General features: G+C 44.3%; 1 protein-coding gene across 1 annotated transcript in view; it reads right to left on the bottom strand.

Annotated features, from left to right (window-relative positions):
• LOC137324264 (synaptosomal-associated protein 25) overlaps positions 1 to 16252 on the bottom strand; it is a 45645-nt gene extending 29393 nt beyond the window's left edge. The window contains exons 1-2 of the mRNA XM_067988407.1: positions 16121 to 16252; positions 13799 to 13840 (exon numbers count right to left, since the gene is read on the bottom strand). Coding sequence (XP_067844508.1) covers positions 13799 to 13840; positions 16121 to 16192 — 114 coding nt within the window. The 5' untranslated portion in view covers positions 16193 to 16252. The remainder of the gene's footprint in view (positions 1 to 13798; positions 13841 to 16120) is intronic.
• Positions 16253 to 22912: the final 6660 nt, after the last annotated feature.

Here is a 22912-nt window from a genome sequence, read left to right as displayed (position 1 = left end):
GTCAAAAACCTGAAACTCCCTACCTAAGGGAGTTTAAGAAGTTTGCAGATGATACAAAAATTGGCCATGTGGTTGATAGTGAGGAGGAAAGCTGTAGACTGCATGAAGCTATCAATGGACTGGTCAGGTGGGCAGAAAAGTGGCAAATGGAATTCAATCCAGAGAAGTGTGATGTAATGCATTTGGGGAGGGCAAACAAGGCAAGAGGATACACAATAAATAGTAAGATACTGAGAAGTGTAGAGGGTCAGAGGGACCTTGGAGTGCATGTCCACAGATCTCTGAAGGTAGCAGGACAGGTAGGTAAGGTGGTTAAGAAGGCTTTTAGGATACTTTCATTTATTAGCCGAGACATAGAATATAAGTGTAAACAATTTTACAACACCAAGTTATAGTCCAACAAATTTATTTTTAATTCCACAAGCTTTCGGAGGCTTCCTCCTTCGTCAGGTGAACGGTATGGAAATTTCCATAACGTATTTCCATACCGTTCACCTGACGAAGGAGGAAGCCTCTGAAAGCTTGTGGAATTAAAAATAAATTTGTTGGACTATAACTTGGTGTTGTAAAATTGTTTACAATTGTCAACCCCAGTCCATCACCGGCATCTCCACATCATAGAATATAAGAGCAGGGAGGTTATGCCGGAACTGTATAAAACACTAGTGAGGCCACAGCTAGAGTACTGAGTACAGTCCTGGTCACCAGAAAGATGCGATTGCACTAGAGAGGGTACAGAGGAAATTTATGAGGATGTTGCCAGGATTGGAGAATTTTATCTATGAGGAAAGATTGGATAGGCTGGGGTTGTTTCCCTTTGGAATAGAGGAGGCTGAAGGAAGATTGAATTGAGGTGTACAAAATTATGAGGGGCCTAGATAAAGTGGATAGGAAGGACCTATTTCCCTTAGCAGAGGGATCAATAACCAGGGGGCATAGATTTAAAGAGATTGGTAGAAGGATTAGAGGGGAGCTGAGGAGAATTCTTTTCACCCAGAGGGTGGTGGGGGTCTGGAGCTCACTGCCTGAAAGGGTGGTAGAAGCAGAAACCCTCAACTCATTTAAAAAGCACTTGGATGTGCACTTGAAGTGCCGTAACCTACAAGGCTACGGACCAAGTGCTGGAAAGTGGGATTAGGCTGGATGGCTCTTTATCGGCTGGTATGGATATGATGGGCTGAATGGCCTCCTTCTGTGCCGTAAATTTCAACGATTCTATGATTCCACCAGCGTTGTGGGAGCAACTTCACCATACGGACTGCAGTAGGTCTTGAAGAAGGCCATCACATTTTCAAGGGCAATTAGGGATGGGCATTAAAGGCCAGCCTTGCCAGTGATACCAAACATCCCAAAGAATGATTTTTAAACATGCCTCACTCTATTTTAGAACATTTAGATAACACCCAGCATCCTCCAATTCCTCGGTATAATTCCTCTATTCATGGAGTTTTAAAAAATATTACTCAGAGCCTTTATTATTTCCGTCTGCATTTCATTGAGAACTCTAGGGTCTACACCATCCAGTTCAAGTAACCTGTGGACACTCATGAGCCAAGTTATAGAGGTACATAAAATACTTAAAAGAATGATACAGCAACGAAGCAGGCCATTCAGCCCCTCATGCCTGTGCCGGCACGATGAGCCAATAGGATACAGAAAGTGAACCTGAAACAATTGTTCGTTTCACATAGCTCTTTGATTTAAACTCAGCTCTTTTTGGAAATACAACCCAGCAACCTATTTGCTGTATTTATTGGCATCTCATACTGTTTAAACATGGGGAGCAATGAGTCAACTAACAGTGCTAGCTCTCTTTCACCATCCCCCTCGGCAAGTTCGAGCCCACCCATGGAGTACAGGTGCCTTCTATGTTTACCTCTAACCTTGCATTTGTCCATAGCAAACTTATTTGCCACTCGCCAGGCCAGGTGTAAACCCTGTCAAGCTCTCTTTGTAGGACGTTGACTTTCCCCTTTGAGTCCACAGCCTCCTCCCCCCAACCCCCCGCCCCCCCAACACCCCTCATACCCCCCACTACCCAACCCCAGTTTGTGAATTTAACCACCTGTGATTCCAGGTCTGTCCCTTCGGTGGCATCAAACAGTGCCATCTTATCATCGTATTAAATGATTGAAATGCTAGTTCAGTGTAAATCATCAATAAGTGACAGAAACATTGATTTTCTAAGTGACAGCGGGCATTTTAGCATACGAACAGATGAGGTCCCTGACAATCTGTGAAGTCAGTTCACATCCTCCAAGTAATTGTGTGGCTCTTTATCAATTTCCTTGAAGGAACACTCTTGAGAACAAAATAGATATTGCCTATCTCTCATGTTTGGAAAAGATGGCTAATCCCGGTACACTCAAACGACATTCCAGATTCCTAATACTTTCAAAGCCAGTCTATAAAGAATTTTGATTTCCTACAGCTGGTTTTGTCTCACTTTCAATTTGCCAGTTACTCTTGACACGTGCAGCAAATCAACACTGTGAAGGGTATTTACACGGTTACGACATTATCCCCGTTTATTTATAGATTTTCCTTTGTTTGGAAGCTTGAAATTGAAATTGTATGAGTGGTTCTAACAGCAAAAGGAAAGTGCAACGTAAGATACATGGCATGGAATTCCAAGGCCCTTCCAAGGTGCAGCAAGAGGGCCGGAAACTGGACTGGGATCTGGATATGCTGGGTCCCGGCCTGCACGGCCGGTATGCATGGGGCCTTGTAAAGGGGCAGAGCTTCCCTACGCTGGGAGTTCCTGCATCTCTCGGGCTCAGAGGGACCCAGCGTGATGTTGTAGGCTGGAACACCGAGTAAGGAGAGACTCTCCAGCCTCCTGAAGAAGATGGATCCCCGAGAATTTTCTTTTTATTTGCGCAACTGAAGCCCCCTTAGAAAAGGGCAAGTCGTGCAGGATTATCCAGCCTGTGGGGCGGATGTGCAAGAGGAAGGGAAGGATGAGCTCCGCTCTCCATCAGGTCTGGTGCTTTCCGTTGTACACTTGAACCAGGGGAGACTGCTGTCAGTACAAACCACTCAAGTTTTATTTGCAGTCACATTGCTTACACTATATGCAGCAAACATTCTTACGTATCAACCAACTACCTGATCACGCAGTGAATTGGAACCGTAGCCCTGAAATTGCACAAACCGTAATCCCGGCACTTACACTGGGATCACACCCACTGGTGTGCTCCTGCTGGCGTATGTGAACCCATACCACTAGGGGTTCATCTTAAGTTGAATCACAAAATCTATCGCACAACTCTCTTATTTCGACATTTTAATATCTGTATGTGAGGATGTGATCACATTAACAACGTGTTCCAGCTTCCTCATATAAACTATCATATTTATATGAATTTTCCACCAGAGTCATTGCAAAGACAATCTAGGATAAGCATCTGAAACCAATAGCTGCAATTGGGGATCTACCCAAGCAGAAGTCTGTTTACATTCTACCCAGGCAGAAGTCTGCGGCAAGTGACTCACCTCCTGACTCCCCAAAGCCTTTCCACCATCTACAAGGCACAAGTCAGGAGTGTGATGGAATACTCTCCACTTGCCTGGATGAGTGCAGCTCCAACAACACTCAAGAAGCTCGACACCATCTAGGACAAAGCAACCCGCTTGATTGGCACCCCATCCACCACCCTAAATATTCACTCCCTTCACCACTGGCGCACAGTGGCTGCAGTGTGTACCATCCACAGGTTGCACTGCAGCAACTCGCCAAGGCTTCTTCGACAGCACCTCCCAAACCCGCGACCTCTACCACCTAGAAGGACAAGGGCAGCAGGCACATGGGAACAACACCACCTGCACGTTCCCCTCCAAGTCACACACCATCCCGACTTGGAAATATATCGCCGTTCCTTCATTGTCGCTGGGTCAAAATCCTGGAACTCCCTACCTAACAGCACTGTGGGAGAACCTTCACCACACGGACTGCAGCGGTTCAAGAAGGCGGCTCACCACCACCTTCGCAAGGGCAATTAGGGATGGGCAATAAATGCCGGCCTCGCCAGCGACGCCCACATCCCATGAACGAATTTAAAAAAACATTGCTTGGCTGGAACTTCAACTCTCCTGTCCTGTCTAGGTCAGAACTCTGTTCAGGCCTGGATACAAGCAGGTACACAGCTCTCTCACAACAGTTAGAAATGTAAATGTTTGGAATGTGCAGAGGGGAAAATCCTCGTTCTCTAAATATTTAAACTCAAGTAGGTTGATAAAGTGCCCAGGGGGGTTCAACGGACCTGAGTAGTTTCCAAACCAGGTTAGGGTTGCTAACGCTCCAGGATTGCCTTGGCGTCACCAGGAATTAAAGACTAATCTCCAGGACACTGCTGCGAGCAGCCCAGGAGAAAAATCATGGGGGCATTAAAAGAATTGTGTTTTTAAAAAAAAAAATTCTTTGAACACTTTTGTTTATTAGTTATAAAAATATCAGCCATGGGGAAAAAAGGCTGTTTGACTGGCAGTGAAAAATCATCCAATTGGATAATGAAGAGTCTATTCACTTTCCGATTGGTGTAGGAAGATGGGGCACCATGATGATGGACATGTTGGGCATCCAATAGTGGGAGTGTGGTGGGGGGCGGGGTTGTTGGAGGCGGGAGGTCATGTGATGAAATCTCCAGGAAGTTGTCCAACCAGAGTTGGCAACCCTAAAGCAGGTATGACACCATACTGGATTAGGTGTCAACCCAAATCAGTGCAAGTCCAGATACTCTCACTCTGCTACACTCCACAGTCAGGTCAGGCCCCGACTCTGGAATTACACTGAAATTGCTTCAAACTAATACTAAACTTGCTATGTAAATCCATCCTCAATCTTCCTAAATAAATTATTGGCTTAATTTGGGAAAATAGTGGTCTACTGTACCCAATTATAGAGAGTCAAATTCAAAGTGATCTCAATAAAATATATATTATATATATTCCCTTAATAGGATCAATATTTTTAAAATATTGAATAGAAGTGGTGCCTTCTATTTAGAAGAATAGGGATTTTGAAACTGTATAAAAGGTACATTATTGCACTCAGCTCCCAAGTCACGAATGCATTGTTCAGCTGTTTACAGTAATAGCTGCAACTTAATATCTAACTATCTCACCTGACGTTTTAGCTACCCAAGTCAGATAGTGTGGTTGAGTGGCAGCTAACTAAACTGGTCTTTCTTTTCGTTTAATGTGTGGTTATTGCACAATACGTAACTCCTAGTAAGTAGGCAGAGCCCCAAGCATTAAGAGTGCTATTCAGACCGTCTTCCTTTTTCAGATTAGAGTTTAAAAAAATTTGCTGATGCATATGAGAGTTAAAGGGGCACAAGATGGCTGAAAGATTTGTAACGCAAAACGCCTCAAAATTCCGGCAGGTGGCCCTTGCCGGGGTTTGTAGGGGTCAGTGGGAGGGCACTTCATTTGCACGGGGCAGGCAGGTGGAAAGCGGAGGCTGCTACACCTCGACTCTCTCAGCAGGCTGGCCGCCACTGAAATGCTGGGTCCCAACTGAGGCTCAGTAGAGGGAACTTTCTAAGATTAGGGGAGTCCCTTACACGCTCGTTTCCTTGCTGTGGTCCAGGTAAGTGGAACGTCAGCTGTACTGACACAGCATTGGGTAGTAGTCATCCCTGAAGGTCTGCCTCCTGTACTCTCAGTCCTTCTGGGGTCTGGCTTCTTGCTGTTCGTGCTCCTCCTTCTTTCAAAAGTGTGTAACGCAGAGAGACTTGACACTACATCCATGTAAGCTCTGTTCACTGAAAGATTCTTGGCTTTCCCTAGATTTCCAACAGTGACTAAATTTCAAAAAGCACTTCATTGGCTGTAAAGCGCTTTGGGACGCCCTGAGGTCGTGAAAGGCGCTGTATAAATGCAAGTTCTGTCATAATTTAGTTCTGTAAGGTTGATGCTACTCTGGTTACCCATCGACTTTCTCTTTCTAGAGGAAGAATCTTCACTTTAGTTGGCACAAACCGAGACTGAGCTCAGAAACTAGGTGTGAAGGAAACAGCAGATGCCGCAATGTGGGAGGGGAGGGAATTCTTCAACTTCCACCCATCTGGTGCTCCTCCTGACTCCCAAAAAAATTAAACTTTAAAATCTGCGGCCTTTTTGTGGAGCGGTCACCAGCGGACACTTTAAGCCATTGGCTAAGCCGTTCACCGCCTGCCACAAACGGGCAGAATGTATGCTGACACTTCAAATATTGCAGTCGGGGTCCTATAATGGCGTGGGACCCCAATTTGCATATTTAAACAGCCTCCCACCTGAAACAGGCGGGCAAGCTGTTCACCCTTGTACAGGCTCACCTGATAATTGCATCAGGCGGGCCGCAGGCGCTCAAGGGGCAGCTGAGGACTCCTCGTCCGATTTTCCTTTGCCTGCTGCCCGACTTGAAGCTGAGAGACGGGTGGGCAGCAGTTGAAAATTGCTTACCGATATGTGGCACAAAGCTTTAGACTCCGATGAGTTGTGCCTCATCGATATTGATTGTTGAAGCTGTGACTCCATCTTGCACTACATTATTTATTCTCCTTTAAAACTACAGCTCTGTGCACTGCGAGTTATAAGCTCCTCATCCCCCCCTTCCCCCAAACACCAGCTGTAGGATTAGGACTGCAAGAAGGATTTGAGCAGAAAACGGAATCTTCATTATCCCAGACAGAAGACTGTATTCGCTCCCAGTAATTCTTTTTATGTAGTCCTCGTCGTTAGCGGGCTGAATTTAATCTGGTTTCTCAAATCCCTCACTCGGTATTTAATGTCGCTCCTGTGGTCACATCTAGTCGAGAAGTAGAAAGTTCATCGGGGGGTTGGCCAGGATTTGGCCCCTTTGTGATTGGTGGCTATTTGTAATCAAGCTGCAGAGCAGTTGCAGGAACACAGAAGTCTGGCATGCTTTTATTAAACACGTGCGGATTTTACAGTAAAATTTAGCTGCCATTAAGTGAAGCAGATGCGATTTTCAGAAACTTTGCAAATTAATCTCTTGAGAAAAGCAAACCAAATTCAATTTTTTCATTATCTTGGAGCTGGGGGAAAAAGTATTTAATTCTGTAGTACTGATAAAAAAACCAACTGTGAAAATCAGCAAAATTCCACATAATCTGCAGAAAATCAGCACTCAGATTTCTATTGCTCCCACTCATCTGGAATAATCGAACCTTCCTCAACTAATGATGTGCCCTTCCCCATGATAAGCAGTTAGCTCAGCAGAGAGAAATCCCCTTACGTTTAGATAACACGTGTAATGTAGTAAAACGTTCCAAGATGCTTCATGGGGGAAGATTAGACACTGAACAGTAACGGAAGGGTTGGAAAATGGATGACCAAATGAAAAGGTAAGTTTTGAAGAGGCTTTGAAAGCAGGGAGAAATAAGGGGATGCTCTCATTTTCTACATTTAAATGATATATGTTGGTACATTACAGGGCATATGTAACTAACAGTAATCCTCGCTTAAGATTCTGGAAGTGCACCCTCTCTGGCTTTAAGATAGCCAAATGCAGAATCTACGAGTAGGAGAGGGACAATCGGGTCAGAAATCTCTTTTGCAGGATCTCCACCTAATCCGTGTAACCGGTGCAATCATCCGGCCAAGCTTTAAATGTCAAAAAGAATGAATCTAATTTGAATATTAACGAGCGCTGGTATAATTGCTGGATTGTTTCGTGGGGAATGCGCTGTATGCTTGGCTCACCCGTGTAAAATAGATGAAAACCATCAGACATGTTGAAGACTTTTAGCAAGTCCGTTCTTAAAAGGACATTTTCTGGATTTTTCACAGCCGCACTTCTGATTGTTTAACATTTAAGTTTTGTGAAAGTTCTTTGATTGCTACAGTTCAGAATCTAGATATGATAATTCCTTTCAGTATGTTTCTTTTTTTCTGCTTTATGAGGGGGGCAGAGGAAGTAGACGATGAAGGAGGTATGTGAGGCAGGTTCATTTGTCCATACCCTTTCTTACCCTATAACCATGTCTACACACCCAGGCACACTTACTTGGGAAAACTGCCTTTGTAGGCTACACTTCACTAGAGAGGGGGTGATGGAATTGTGTTATGTGCTGGAATCTGGCCTGAAGATAACCTCTATCACAGGGATGACACTGCCAGTCAAAGTCACCACAGCCCCGAACTTTTAAACCTTAGATTCAGTCCAAGCTACCAGCAAGGGGGCAGCAACAATGTCAGTCAATCCGCAATGCACAGATGCATCAAGCAGATCGCTGATGTGTTGTTCACATGGAAAATATCCATCATCACTTCCCCCATGGAAAACCAGCAGCCCCGCAATTTTTCTGCTTTGCAGGATCCCCCAAAGTCCAAGGTGTTATCAGTGCCATTGATGTGGCCATCTTTTTTTTAAATACGTTCATGGGATGTGGGCTTCGCTGGTGAGGCCAGCATTTATTGCCTAATTGCCCTTGAGAAGGTGGTGGTGAGCCGCCTTCTTGAACCGCTGCAGTCCGTGTGGTGAAGGTTCTCCCACAGTGCTGCTGGAAGGGAGTTCCAGGATTTTGACACAGCGACAATGAAGGAACGGCGATATATTTCCAAGTCGGGATGGTATGTGACTTGGAGGGGAACGTGCAGGTGGTGTTGTTCCCATGTGCCTGCTGCTCTTGTCCTTCTAGGTGGTAGAGGTCGCGGGTTTGGGAGGTGCTGTCGAAGAAGCCTTGGCGAGTTAGCATCCTGTGGATGGTACACACTGCAGCCACTGTGCATCAGTGGTGAAGGGAGTGAATGTTTGGGGTGGTGGATGGGGTGCCAATCAAGCGGGCTGCTTTGTCCTGGATGATGTCGAGCTTCTTGAGTGTTGTTGGAGCTGCACTCATCCAGGCAAGTGGAGAGTATTCCATCACACTCCGGACTTGTGCCTTGTAGATGGTGGAAAGGATTTGGGGAGCCAGGAGGTGAGTCACTCGCCGCAGAATACCCAGCTCTGACCTGCTCTTGTAGCCACAGTATTTATATAGCTGGTCCAGTTAAGTTTCTGGTCAATGGTAACCCCCAGGATGTTGATGGTGGGGGATTCGGCGATGGTAATGCCGTTGAATGTCAAGGGGAGGTGGTTAAACACTCCCTTGTTGGAGATGGTCATTGCCTGGCACTTGTCTGGCACGAATGTTACTTGCCACATATCAGCCCAAGACTGGATGTTGTCCAGGTCTTGCTGCATGCGGGCTCGGACTGTTTCATTATCTGAGGGGTTGCGAATGGAACTGAACACTGTGCAATCATCAGCGAACATCCCCATTTCTGACCTTATGATGGAGGGAAGGTCATTGATGAAGCAGCTGAAGATGGTTGGGCCTAGGACACTACCCTGAAGAACTCCTGCAGCAATGTCCTGGGGCTGAGATGATTGGCCTCCAACAACCACTACCATCTTCCTTTGCGCTAGGTATGACTCCAGCCACTGGAAAGTTTTCCCCCTGATTCCCATTGACTTCAATTTTACTAGGGCTCCTTGGTGCCACACTCGATCAAATACTGCCTTGGTGTCAAGGGCAGTCACTCTCACCTCACCTCTGGAATTCAGCTCTTTTGTCCATGTTTGGACCAAGGTTGTAATGAGGTCTGGAGCTGAATGGTCCTGGCGGAACCCAAACTGAGCATCGGTGAGCAGGTTATTGGTGAGTAAGTGCCACTTGATAGCACTGTCGACGACACCTTCCATCACTTTGCTGATGACTGAGGGCAGACTGATGGGGCGGTAATTGGCCGGATTGGATTTGTCCTGCTTTTTGTGGACAGGACATACCTGGGCAATTTTCCACATTGTCGGGTAGATGCCAGTGCTGTAGCTGTACTGGAACAGCTTGGCTAGAGGCGCAGCTAGTTCTGGAGCAAAGGTCTTCAGAACTACAGCCAGGATGTTGTCGGGGCCGATAGCCTTTGCTGCATCCAGTGCACTCAGCCGTTTCTTGATATCACGTGCAATGAATCTGGACCTATATGCAGTGGCATTGGCCTTCATGAACTGCAAGGGGTTCTACCCCATCTATGTGCAGATGTTCAGTGATTAGCTACATAGGATCATGCAGGTGAATATCTGCTCGGGCAACAATAACGACACCTTCATTTTACAACAGTTTTATGAAGGTACCTTCTGTCAGTGAACTTTATTCACAGCATTGGAAGTCTTTGTTATTTTTCTTTCCTTCAGCATGTAAAGAGGTTATCACTTGTTATCGGCAATACATTTTCTTGAACTAGCTGGCAGATATTTTTATGGTGCAATCATGACGGGTATACTGTCGTCCTTCAAGAATTTTATCATAATGTAGAACCACAGCTGGCAGATCTATTTTCAGAGTTTCCTCAGAGAAAGAGATGAATTGACTCTGTATCATTGCTGACTTGTGCCTGCCGGCCTTCCATCAGAATAAAATCTGGAGACAGCAGTGATCATTATTTCCTCTGGGTCATCTCACATTGCACATCACTGCTAATGATAGGCATGCAAGGCCCTGCCCTATCAACTATTTAGCTCAATTCTAAGGATATGCATAAAGCAAGGGAATTAATTGTCCAAAGACTGTATATATATTTTGAGATGGCTCAGAAAGGAACAGCTGGCTTGCTACTGTACTGATTCATTTAAGCCGACAACATCCCGGCTGTAGTGCTGAAGACTTATGCTCCAGAACTAGCCACGCCTCTAGCCAAGCTGTTCTAGTATAGCTAGAACACTGGCATCTACCCGACAATGTGGAAAATTGCCCAGGTATGTCCTGTCCACAAAAAGCAGGACAAATCCAATCCGGCCAATTATCGCCCCATCAGTCTACTCTCAATCATCAGCAAAGTGATGGAAGGTGTCATCGACAGTGCTATCAAGCGGCACTTACTCACCAATAACCTGCTCACCGATGCTCAGTTTGGGTTCCGCCGGGACCACTCGGCTCCAAACCTCATTACAGCATTGGCCCAAACATGGACAAAAGAGCTGAATTCCAGAGGTAAGGTGAGAATAACTGCCCTTACGTCAAGGTAGCATTTGACTGAGTGTGGCATCAAGGAGCCCTAGTAAAAGTGAAGTCAATGGGAAAACTCTCCAGTGGCTGGAGTCATACCTAGCACAAAGGAAGATGGTAGTGGTTGTTGGAGGCCAATCATCTCAGCCCCAGTTCCTCAGGGTAGTGTCCTAGGCCCAACCATCTTCAGCTGCTTCATCAATGACCTTCAATGACCTTCCCTCCATCATAAGGTCAGAAGTGGGTATGTTCGCTGATGACTGCACAAGTTTCAGTTCCATTCACAACCCGTCAGATAATGAAGCAGTCCGAGCCCGCATGCAGCAAGACCTGGACAACACCCAGGCTTGGGCTGATAAGTGGCAAGTAACATTCGCGCCAGATAAGTGCCAGGCAATGACCATCTCCAACAAGAGAGAGTCAGGAGGTGAGTCACTTGCTGCAGAATACCCAGCCTCTGACCTGCTCTTGTGGCCACAGTATTTATATGGCTGGTCCAGTTAAGTTAATGGTCAATGGTGACCCCCAGGATGTTGATGGTGGGGGATTCAGCGATGGTAATGCCGTTGAACGTCTAATTAAAAAAAACTATTGTGCTAGATTGAAAATTTGCTTGTTGAGGACAACCTGCCAGCCTGGGACATCAACGTAGCAATGTTCCAATTAATACGCCGATTATTTCTTCTGAACTACAGTTCATTCTTGGAGGGGTTTGGTGACCATCACTTCTGTCAGTAGCCTAGAAATTGCTCTCAGCATAAAACTTTACTGATCAGTAATGTTAGAAATGCTGTCCAGTGCTGGCTTACCACCTGTTTCCTGGCGCCAACAAGACAGCTTCGATAAGAATTTGAAATGCAAGTGCTAATGATCTTACATCGTGCATTAGGCAATTCGACCAGCAGGTTGGGCACTAAAGAAGGAAACACCTTATATTGCAGCAGTGACGCGTCACTCATGTGAAGCACTCATCTAGTATAAGTGGACCAGGCATCACTGCATAGGTTGCAGTGAGAAAGCTGGAGGCTTCATTTAGAGGTGAGTTGATGAAAGTTCCTTTCCATAGTGCAGGATTTCCTGCATTATGGAGTCTGTATTCTGTACTAGCAGAGGAGGCCCAGTAAGAGCCTGAAAGAGCTGCCCAAGATATCAGGTGGACCATATGCCATTCTGTCAAGTCCCACTACGGCCTTTCATCTGTCTGTGGACGAAACCGGCTGAACAACAGCAACATCAAGCCTGTATGAGGCTCTTTGAGATGCCGATAAACGGTGTTTTGGGAAGAAGCAGCCTTTCCACCATCTACAAGACACAAGTCAGGAGTGTGATGGAATACTCTCCACTTGCCTGGATGAGTGCAGCTCCAACAACACTCAAGAAGCTCGACGCCATCCAGGACAAAGCAGCCCACTTGATTGGCACCCCACCCACCACCCTAAACGTTCACTCCCTCCACCACCGGCGCACCGTGGCTGCAGTGTGTACCATCCACAGGGTGCGTTGCAGCAACTTGCCAAGGCTTCTTCGACAGCACTTCCCAAACCCACGACCTTTACCACCTAGAAGGACAAGAGCAGCAGGCACATGGGAACACCACCACCTGCACGTTCCCCTCCAAGTCACACACCATCCCGACTTGGAAATATATCGCCATTCCTTCATCGTCGCTGGGTCAAAATCCTGGAACGCCCTACCTAACAGCACTGTGGGAGAACCTTCACCACACGGACTGCAGCGGTTCAAGAAGGCAGCTCATCACCACCTTCTCAAGGGCAATTATAGGGATGGGCAATAAATGCTGGCCTTGCCAGTGACGCCCACATCCCATGAACGAATATAAAAAAATTTTTTTGATTGGGGTGCATAGCCCCAAAATATGCAAAGAAGTCCCAAAACATAGCAATGTATCGCTGAGAGAGATGAGAGTGAATGCTGTCGTAGGAACTTGTAGGACTTGATGGGAGGTCTGAAAGATGGTGCTTAACGTAAAGAAGAGCACAAGGGGAACGTATGCGCCTGAGGGAAATTAATTTGCATTCTCTGTCATTTTCACTTCTCATACCTCACTTCTGCCTTCTTGCTGACATTCCTTTGTGAAAGTAGTTCTTTTTGCAGATACCATTTACAGCTGCAACTTTCCCTTCTGCATGTATGTCGTGTGCTGCAACAACACAGCTGTGGCATAAAACAAATGTATGCAGGCGAAGCATATTTTGCAGTCTCCCGAAAAAAGTACAGCAATTACAGTGGCTTTGTCGCCTTGCTAGATCAGCAGTGCCGACTTTCCACTATAGGTAACAAAAGTGCGGGCCATTGCTCGATAGTTTCCTGCCAAGGACGGAAAACCATTTGCTCGCTCACAATTTCTGTCAGCAAGCCATCGATGCCAGGTGTGAAGCTGTCCAGGATGCTGGACAGTGCCACTCTCCCGGTTGAAGGAAACTGCAGGAAAGCAAGAGGTCTCCTGAGATGAAAAGAAGGGAGAAATCAAAGGAAATTTAAAAAAATGTACCAATGTCTGCTTTAAATGAGGTAGGGAGAAAAGAGGGTAGAATTTAGAGGCTTAGTCTCAGAGCCTTGGAAGTGCAATACCTATTAAATGATCACAGAGTGGGATTAGAGCCTTAATGGAGACATTTGTTGCTCAGATTGTTCTGTCCTCTTGACCAAAGAGATTAGAATGATTTGCAAGGACTTCAAAATGAGGAAACAAAGAGAATCTATGTAACAAAAAAAGCCATTGCTGTTTAAATACTTTTAATAAATAATAAAAGGATTTAGTTCACATCTAAATATAAAGTCCTTACCTCTTCAACAAGTTGAAGCATGCGACGAGTGCTTTCCAATGACTGCAAACAGGAAGAAAAATAGGAAATAAGTGAAAATAAAACAGAATCAGAAACTATGACAAAATAGCGTAATCATTTTACATAATCACATAAAGGTGCTGCATCGAAATAGATGTTAAACAATTTTTAGTCATTGTTCTTCAAAATACAATTGAAAATTCCCTTTTGATATGTTGCTCATACATTAAATGTAATTATATCAAATCGCATTACATAGTGCCACATTAGCATTGTTGCATGATAATCAATATAAATATTGTATTATTCCTTGTGATAACAGTAGGTACAATGTCATTTGAATAATTAACTGTAGATCTGCCATTTTCCCATGAAATTTAAAACCCCTGAGGAGATGAATGACAAAGTCTGTTTGTTCTCCATTTTCTCGATCGAAACATTACAGGAGATGCACAACAGTAATGCCAGTAAAGGGAATCAGTAGTGATGAGCTCCCCTTTTATTTTGAGACACATGCATTTTTGCTATGCTTGCTACATTTCCTATGTTAGCAAAATCTCGGCAGAGACAATGACAGCTTGAGACTGGTCTAAAGAAAATGAGGACATTCTCAGGGTGGATGCTATGACTGTTGGGGTTTTACCCTTACAGGCCTCCTGTACTTTTTCACACATACTGAGGACACAGACACTATTATCAGGAGGCAAAAGCATTCCAAATAAATTTCCTTTGTTACTTCATGTCTATCTTGCACTGATCAGTATAACTAGAAGTTATCTGCTAATGGGGTTAGATGAAGAGGGGTGAGGAGGAGGCTCATGTGGAGCATAAACACCGGCATTGACCAGTTAGGCCAAATGGCCTGTTTCTGTGCTGTAAACTCTATGTAATTCTGTGATCAAATAGAGTACAAACAACACTCGAATATTGTTAAACAGACTTTCATTTAGAGTGATGTGGCCAGGAATTACATAATAGTGCATATATCAGACTAAAAATATGAACAGTACTTACTCCTTTAGTATGCTTCTCCTTTAAAATAACTTGACCTGCACACAATAAATTCTGATATCTCTTGATAGTGTCAGCACAGCTGTCATTCCCAGGAGGTAAACTACAACTTTTATTTGAACTTCAATAAGTCACCTTATTTTCAGGAGAGCAATTGTATTGCATGAAAATATATTTGCTTTTTGATTGCCTTGTTACAGATTGTACATACTTGAAATGTATTGGATAATCTTGTAAATAAGTTGATAAAGCCCGAAATAATGACGTTAATTGTGCAACACAAGATGACTAATACATGTGTATAAATAACCTGAAAGTGGAGTGTGTGGTGCATGGAATATGGTCCACTGGATAAATCTTGCCCATCAAATATTCACAAAAACAAAAAATTGTCTTGAATGTAATAGCTTCTGTTATTTTTAAACGGTTCTTTGTGATTTTTTTTTGGACATTAATAGTGATGCTGCACATTGAGATAAACATTTCTATCATAGAAAAGTGCCCAGAGTGATCTCCCTCTGGTGGAAACATTCACTAAGATCCAGCATGGGCAGAAAAGGGAAAGAGTGAAAGTGAAGGAGGCAAAAGTGATACAGAAAAGGCAAAAAGAGATCGAGGAAAAGAGAAAGGCGACAGAGAGAGATGACCTGACCGAATGCTGACACGACAAGAAATGAAATGCAGAGAGATACAAGAAGAAACAACAATAACAATTGTAATAACTTCCATCTATATAGCACTGTAACATCCCAACACACTTCACGGAGGTGAGAACAGATGCTGAGCATCAGGAGTTGAACGTTGAGTAGAGGTGTCCGATGGCATAATCGAAGAGGTAGGCTTTGAGGAGACTTATAAAGATGGTGAGATAGGTAACAAGGCAAAGGGATTCAGGGTGAGAGTTCAGGGTGTACAGCCAAGAAGGTTCTGAAACTGAAGGTGCAACAGAGGAAGGGGGAATGCAAAGGAGGCTAGAGTTGAATAGCACAGGGTCTGGGCGCCAAGACTGAAGCAGACTGCAGAGGTATGGTGGGGTGAGGCATGCAGGCATTGGTTCTAACCTTGGCCCCCTCCTCTTCCTCATCTACATGCTGCCCTTGGCGCCGTCATCCGCAGACATGGGGCCAACTTCCACATGTACGCTGATGATACCCAGCTCTACCTCTCCACCGCCTCTCTCAGCCCCTCCGCTTCTTTTTTTATGTATGGTATTACACAAGCCGTGGAATGTGCCAACACAGTGAAATTAATTCTGAAATGGTGGGAATTAAAAGGTGATAGAATTCAGTGCTTTTGCACAATCTGACTCACCTCATCTGCCACCTGATCAGCACGCTGTTGCATATTCTCCAGTTCATTGCGCATATCCGCATCATCTGCCATGATGAATTAGTGCTGCCAATGGAAGCTGCAGTCCCAGCAAGATGTGAAATAATGGCACCAATTATGCCTATTGAAAAAAAATGGGTAAACTAAGATAACATGTTTCAACATAAAGATTAAACATTTTTCTTGGCTGTAGTTTTCACTGCAGAGGAGACAAAGTTGAAAACCTCAAAACATAATTATTTATTGCTAAAATTATATAGAGAGCAATGTCCAATCTTACTAATTCTGCTGGTAATACGTTGAGACCAGTTTGATTGACAACCTGCCGAGTATTCACATTTAGTTATGATTCATCCTTGCTTTGACTGACTTACTGCACTATACGTTCCTGTCCTGCAAATCACTGCTCTGCTAAGACAGAGCTTATCCTTGCAGGAGAAAATATTAATCTATTGGGGGAGGGAAGGATAACATGCATCACATAACTATCTCCTTAATCTGAATGATACCAAAAAACCAAGGGACCATATTCAATGGTGTGTCTTCACTGAGCTAATGTTCCACTTTGAACTTTAGCCAAATGCAGAGACTTGTTTGAGGGCCAGGTGTCAAATAAAGACATATGCTGAAAAAGTATTTAAAATAATGGTAATACATTTCTGAAGTCGTAGATTCAGATCACCAAAAACGTTAATAAAATTATTGGAAATAACAGCATGGATCAATGGTTAAAAAAACAAAAAGTGCAGAAATATAGAAACAGTTTACTGATTCATTTATTGTGAATGTTATAACTCATTTGTCATGTCATATATATTACAATCAACTTTTTTTTCCTTTCCTGATATGCTACACAACCTCTACCCGATAAGGATGCATAGTATGTCAACTGGGTAATGGTAAAAACACAATTCTGTATGTATAAAATAAACAATTATGAATGGCCGGCAGTGGGTTTAAGACTTTAATTCTATCTATTGATATTCATAAACAATGCAGCTTCATTCTCAGAGTCCAGACGATACGAATTTCAATGTAATTTCAGGCAATCAATGTGCACCATTTCAGCTATCTGTTATCATTTTGCACACCACTGGCTTATTTCAAGACTGATTGAGATTCCTTTTAACCCAGTCCTCTCTCTGCTATTACACTACATTAATGTTGTTGACACGTTAACACTTTCTCTATGAAGACAACTTGTCGTGTATAATTATAGCATAGCCAGTCACAAAACAATTCATAATTAGTGACCATTCACTAGGCCCTTCATTCTGACACACAACTGGTTATGAACCAGTCCTGGCCTCAGAGGCAGCTCGCCGGGGTGTATCATCGACCGGCTAGGTTGCCGGCCGAGGGCCTAATCTGCATCGGGGAGGAATGGGGGGGGCGAAGGAAATCGGGAGGGGGCGAGCGGGGGCTAGCAGCAGCCCACAGTTTCAATGTAGAGCAGAAAGGAGCACTCTTGCTCCTCCTGGCTCCACATTAAGGTATGTGTTTTTTAGAAGCTTACCTTTTCGATGGCGGCCTCCTGCAGTCCCTTTAAAGGCCGCGTGCAGACCAGGTAATGCTGAACACAGCAGGCCTGCTGAGATCAGGGCAAACCAATTTCCAGTTTGGGTCCTACAACAGGTTCTTACAGCACAGAAGGAGGCCATTCGGCCCATCGTGCCTGTGCCGGCTCTTTGAAAGAGCTATCCAATTAGTCCCACTCCCCTGCTCTTTCCTCATTGCTCTGCAAATTCCCCCCCTTCGAGTATTTATCCAATTCTCTTTTGAAAGTTACTATTAACACTCGTGACTATTATCCCGTTTTACTCGATAGTTTGAAAAGCCCTCTAGGATATTCGGACATCATGGGTATACCTTTAAATAAAACAGAGAATGAAGCAAAGCACGAAGCGTTAGTTAACTTTAGTTAACTCCCCCCCAAACTGTTCGCGGCCCTTCCTCAATTATATTTGACACAATAAACTCTAAACTGAAGGAGGGCCAAGAGAAATGTGTTGGTTGTCCTTAGAACAACAGCCACTGGATATGCGGACGGTTACAGTTCATTCGGCTAAAGGGTCTGATTATTTAAACGGGAGAAAAGAATGGGGTGTGGAGAGAGAAAGGGTGAAGGAAGAAAGGGGGTCGGAAGAAAGGAGATATAGAAAGGATATATGGAGACAAAGTAAGGAGGAGGAAGGAGATAGAGAGGTGGAGGAAGGACCGTAAAGAGATAGAAAGAGAATTAAATACAGCGACAAAAAAAAAATAGATAGACAGGAGATAGAGACGAGAGTGGATAGAGAAGGTGGAAAGCAGAAAGGAGAGAGGCGAATTACAAATTATATTAGCATAGTCAAGGGGCCTAATGCTTGTTTTAGGCAGCCGCCAGGGACGCCTGAATCAATATGGCGTTGGACATGGTTCCAACGCTGTTTGGGCGGGGGAGGTTGGTCCACTAAATTAGACCTCCGGAAAACGGGTGCAATGAAATCCAATTTCACCCCACCAAATCATTAAGCCCAGTAGGTCATAAATTGCCCTTTGCAAAATTTGCTGGCTCATTATCACAATGGGAAATGCACTATTATAAGCAACAAACAGTTAAGGCTGGTTCTGTCTTATTACTTTTAACAAACCCAAACATTACTTTTTTGATATTTTATACAACCCACAAATTCAGAATACTTGCAAAGTCAAAAGCAAAAACTGACCCTAGTCCCCATAGCTCTGATCACGAATTCCCCAGAGTGCCAGGGAACTACCAGACCACAAGGGAACAGCTTTGAATGTGAGACAGACGGCATCGGCACCAGAGGTTGGACACAGACAAACAAAATGGACATCTGTTTGTGCAAGGGACGAGCATGCTTCACTGTACATTTATGTGACAATGATAGCATGCAAATCAGTCTTATGCGCACGTACACTTTCATTTTACTTCGAAGTAATAGTCAAATCTGAATCTGAAGTGCCTCAAATTTGATTAGTCAAATTAGGTCATTTTGAATTAAGAATGTGATCTCATCCTTAGTCTTCGATTCTTGGTCTGTGCTGAATTAGCTCAACTCAGCCAGGGAAGTGTTAAGGGTGCTACAATTGGGCTTAGTTAAGAAGGGGAAAATTCTGTGTGAAAGGTATATCATGTGAGTTGGAACTATAGTACTCAACGACTTGCATTTATATAGCGCCTCTAATGTAGTAAAATCTCCCAAGGCGCTTCACAGGAGCGATTATCAAACAAATCTTGACACCGAGCCACCTAAGGAGATATTGGGACAGGTGACCAAAAGCTTGGTCAAAGAGGTAGGTTTTAAGGAGCGTCTTAAAAGAGGAGAGCGAGATAGAGAGGCGGGGAGGTTTAGAGAGGGAATTCCAGAGCTTAGGGTCTAGGTAGCTGAAGGCACGGCTGCCGTTGGTGGAGCGATGAAAATCAGGGAGGTGCAAGAACACACATCACATGACAACCAGGTAGAAAAGGACTGGAGAATTCATTGACCTGTGGAGAAATTCTGTGAGCATGTGACAGAGATTCATCACGGAAGTTTCAGTTTTCACCCTGATACTGTGACAAATAACAACATCGATGTTAGAATGGAGGGAAAAAATAAAAGATTTAATTTTTCAGTTTTTTTTATACTGTTCTGAGTGCTCAGGCCAATTTCTCAAAGGGATCTTAAAACAAACATTGGGCCCCTCATTAGCATATCCAAGGGGCCTAACCCCTGTTTTAGGCGGAAGCTCCAGATGCCTGAAAATCGTCAGAGGCCAATATGGCATTGGACCATTTTCAGGGCGTCCTTGGGGTGCAGGGCTTGGCCTTGTGGAAGGTCATTTTTGCCCCCGTTTTCCGACCAGCAAATGGGCGCAAAGATGACCAATTTCTACCCTATTAAATAAAAATTATGTTTTTTTAATGTTCCTAAAGGGATATTCATACCAGGGTCAGAGTAGCATGTTTATGAGGCACTTTGGTGCTGGTCTTATACATTGTGAAAGGGTCAGTTAGTTAACCAGGCCCAGACCATGGGAATGACCACCTTATTTGCTGCTGGTTATTGGAGACAAGACAGTGTAGGATAAACTTCCCTTATCAACAACAGCTTCAGCACGAACTATAAACGTAGAACTAGGTTAGGTGTCCGGAGGTTTTTCTTTTCTAAAAGCTTTATCGACCTTTGGAACAAGTTGCTGGCTCATGCAGTGATTGTGGATTCAAAAGGGAATTGGCTGAGTTCCCAGCTGTGAACTTGTTGTGATCATCTTTGGAAGTTGTAGAGGAGTTTCCCAGATTTTTAGATTCCCTGAATTGGCTAAGGGTTTTCCCTCTGGTTTTTTACCTCTCTCAGGAGATTACACGACTACTGGTACATTACCAAAGTAAATTTGCTGTAGTGCACCTGATGCCACGTTTGTACTGGAACCAAAGTAAACATCAAAGAATGCACTCTGGATTCCAGACTTATCCAGATACCTGGAATCCATTATTAAGGAAGTGGTAACAGGGCACTTAGAAAATCATGATATGATTAGGCAGAGTCAACATGGTTTTATGAAAGGGAAATCATGTTTGACAAATCGATTAGAGTGTTTTGAGGATGTAACTAGCAGGGTAGATAAAGGGGAACCAGTGGATGTAGTATATTTGGATTTTCAAAAGGCATTCGATAAGGTGCCACATAAAAGGTTGTTACACAAGGTAAGGGCTCATGGGGTTGGGGGTGATATATTAGCATGGATAGAGGATTGGTTAGAGGACAGAAAACAGAGAGTAGGGATAAACGGGTCATTCTCCAGTTGGCAGGCTGTAACCAGTGGGGTGTCGCAAGGATCGGTGCTTGGGCCTTAGCTATTTAGTGACTTAGATGAAGGGACCAAGTGTAATGTATTCAAGTTTGCTGACGATACAAAGCTAGGTAAGAAAGTAAGCTGTGAGGAGGACACATAGAGTCTGCAAAGGGATATAGACAGGTTAAGTGAGTGGACGAGAAGGTGACAGATGGCGTATAATGTGGGGAAATGTGAGGTTATTCACTTTGATAGGAAGAATAGAAAAACAAAATATTTTTTAAATGGTGAGAAACTATTGAATGTTGATGTTCAGAGAGACTTGGGTGTCCTCGTACAAGAAACACAAAAAGTTAGTATGCAGGTACAGCAGGCAATTAGGAAAGCAAATGGCATGTTAGTCTTTATTGCAAGGGGGTTGGAGTACAAGAGTAAGGAAGTCTTACTATAGTTGCATAGGGCTTTGGTGAGACCTCGTAGCATACAGTTTTGGTCTCCTTACCTAAAGAAGGATATACTTGCCTTGGAGGTGGTACAACGAAGGTTCACTAGATTAATTCCTGGAATGAGAGGATTGTCGTTTGAGGAGAGGTTGAGTAGAATGAGCCTATTCTCTCTAGAGTTTAGAAGAATGAGAGGTGATCTCATTGAACTATATAAAGTTCTGAGGGGGCTTGACAGAGTAGATGCTGAGAGATTGTTTCCCCTGGCTAGAGAGTCTACAACTAGGGGGCATAGTCGCAGGATAAGGGATTGGCCATTCAAGACTGAGATGAGGAGGAATTTCTTCACTTGGAGGGTTGTGAATCTTTGGAATTCTCTACCCCAGAGGGCTGTGGATGCTGAGTCATTGAATATATTCAAGACTGAGATGGATAGATTTTTGGACTCTAGGGGAATCAAGGGATATGGGGATCGGGCGGGAAAGCAGAGTTGAGGTCAAAGATCAGCCATGACCTGAATGAATGGTCGAGCAGGCTTGAGGGGCTGTATGGTCTACTCCTGCTCCTATTTCTTATGTTCTTATGTTCTTAGATACCAGACTTAGGTGTTAGTTGTGGCCGACACTCCAGTGCAGTACTGAGGGAGCGCTGCTTCTCTGAGGTGCTTTTTTTCGGATAAGGCGTTAAACCGAGGCCCCGACTGCCTTCTCAGGTGGCCATAAAAAATCCCTTGGCACTATTTCGAAGAAGAGCAGGGGATTTGTCCCCGGTGTCCTGGCCAATATTTATCCCTCAACCAATATCACTGAAACACTATCTGATCATTACCACATTGCTGTTTGTGGGATTTTGCTGTGCACAAATTGGCTGCCGTGATTCCTGCATTACAACAGTGACTAAACTTTAAAAGTACTTCATTGGCTGTAAAGCGCTTTGGGAGATCCTGAGGTTGTGAAAGACACTGTATAAATGCAAGTCTTTCTTTTCTTTTAACCATGAACAAATACACAGGAAATGTACTGATATACACACAAAAGCCTTGATGCTGCCGCACATTTTGTTCATCATACTTTGGGTGTCACATTTGAGGATGCTTGGCAGGCTCCCGGCAGGATTCCCATTGCCAAAAGAGGTAGCCCATCAATGCCCAGACGTAAAGTCCCACTGGTGCATTTAAAGGGGCAGAGAAGCCCCAAAGATCAGGAAATCGTCAGCCTTGTAGGCCTCAGAAGGGAAAGTAAGTGGGAGCCAGTTTGGAGGGAGAGGAAGCTGCTACCAGGCCCTCTTAATTAGCTGGAGGATGAATCATCAGGGCTTTTACTCCTGCCTCCTGGGGCCTACTGCCACCTATCAAATGACGGTCCGGGAAAGTGGCCATAACTTGGATGGCCCCAGAAAAATCCACTCAGTCTCTACTTCTTGCCACCATTTCCATGCGGACCATTGTTGGCCCCAGAGGGGATGGGGCGGAGGAAAATCCAAGTCGGAGCGGTGAGGCGGCAGTCGGCTTCACCGCCCGATATTCCCTCATTTTCCGACACTATTCCAC

Source organism: Heptranchias perlo, chromosome 8 (assembly GCF_035084215.1).
Source record: "Heptranchias perlo isolate sHepPer1 chromosome 8, sHepPer1.hap1, whole genome shotgun sequence".
Lineage (NCBI taxonomy): Eukaryota > Metazoa > Chordata > Chondrichthyes > Hexanchiformes > Hexanchidae > Heptranchias > Heptranchias perlo.
Note: the sequence above shows the minus strand (reverse complement) of the source record. Positions and strands in the feature narration are given on the sequence as shown.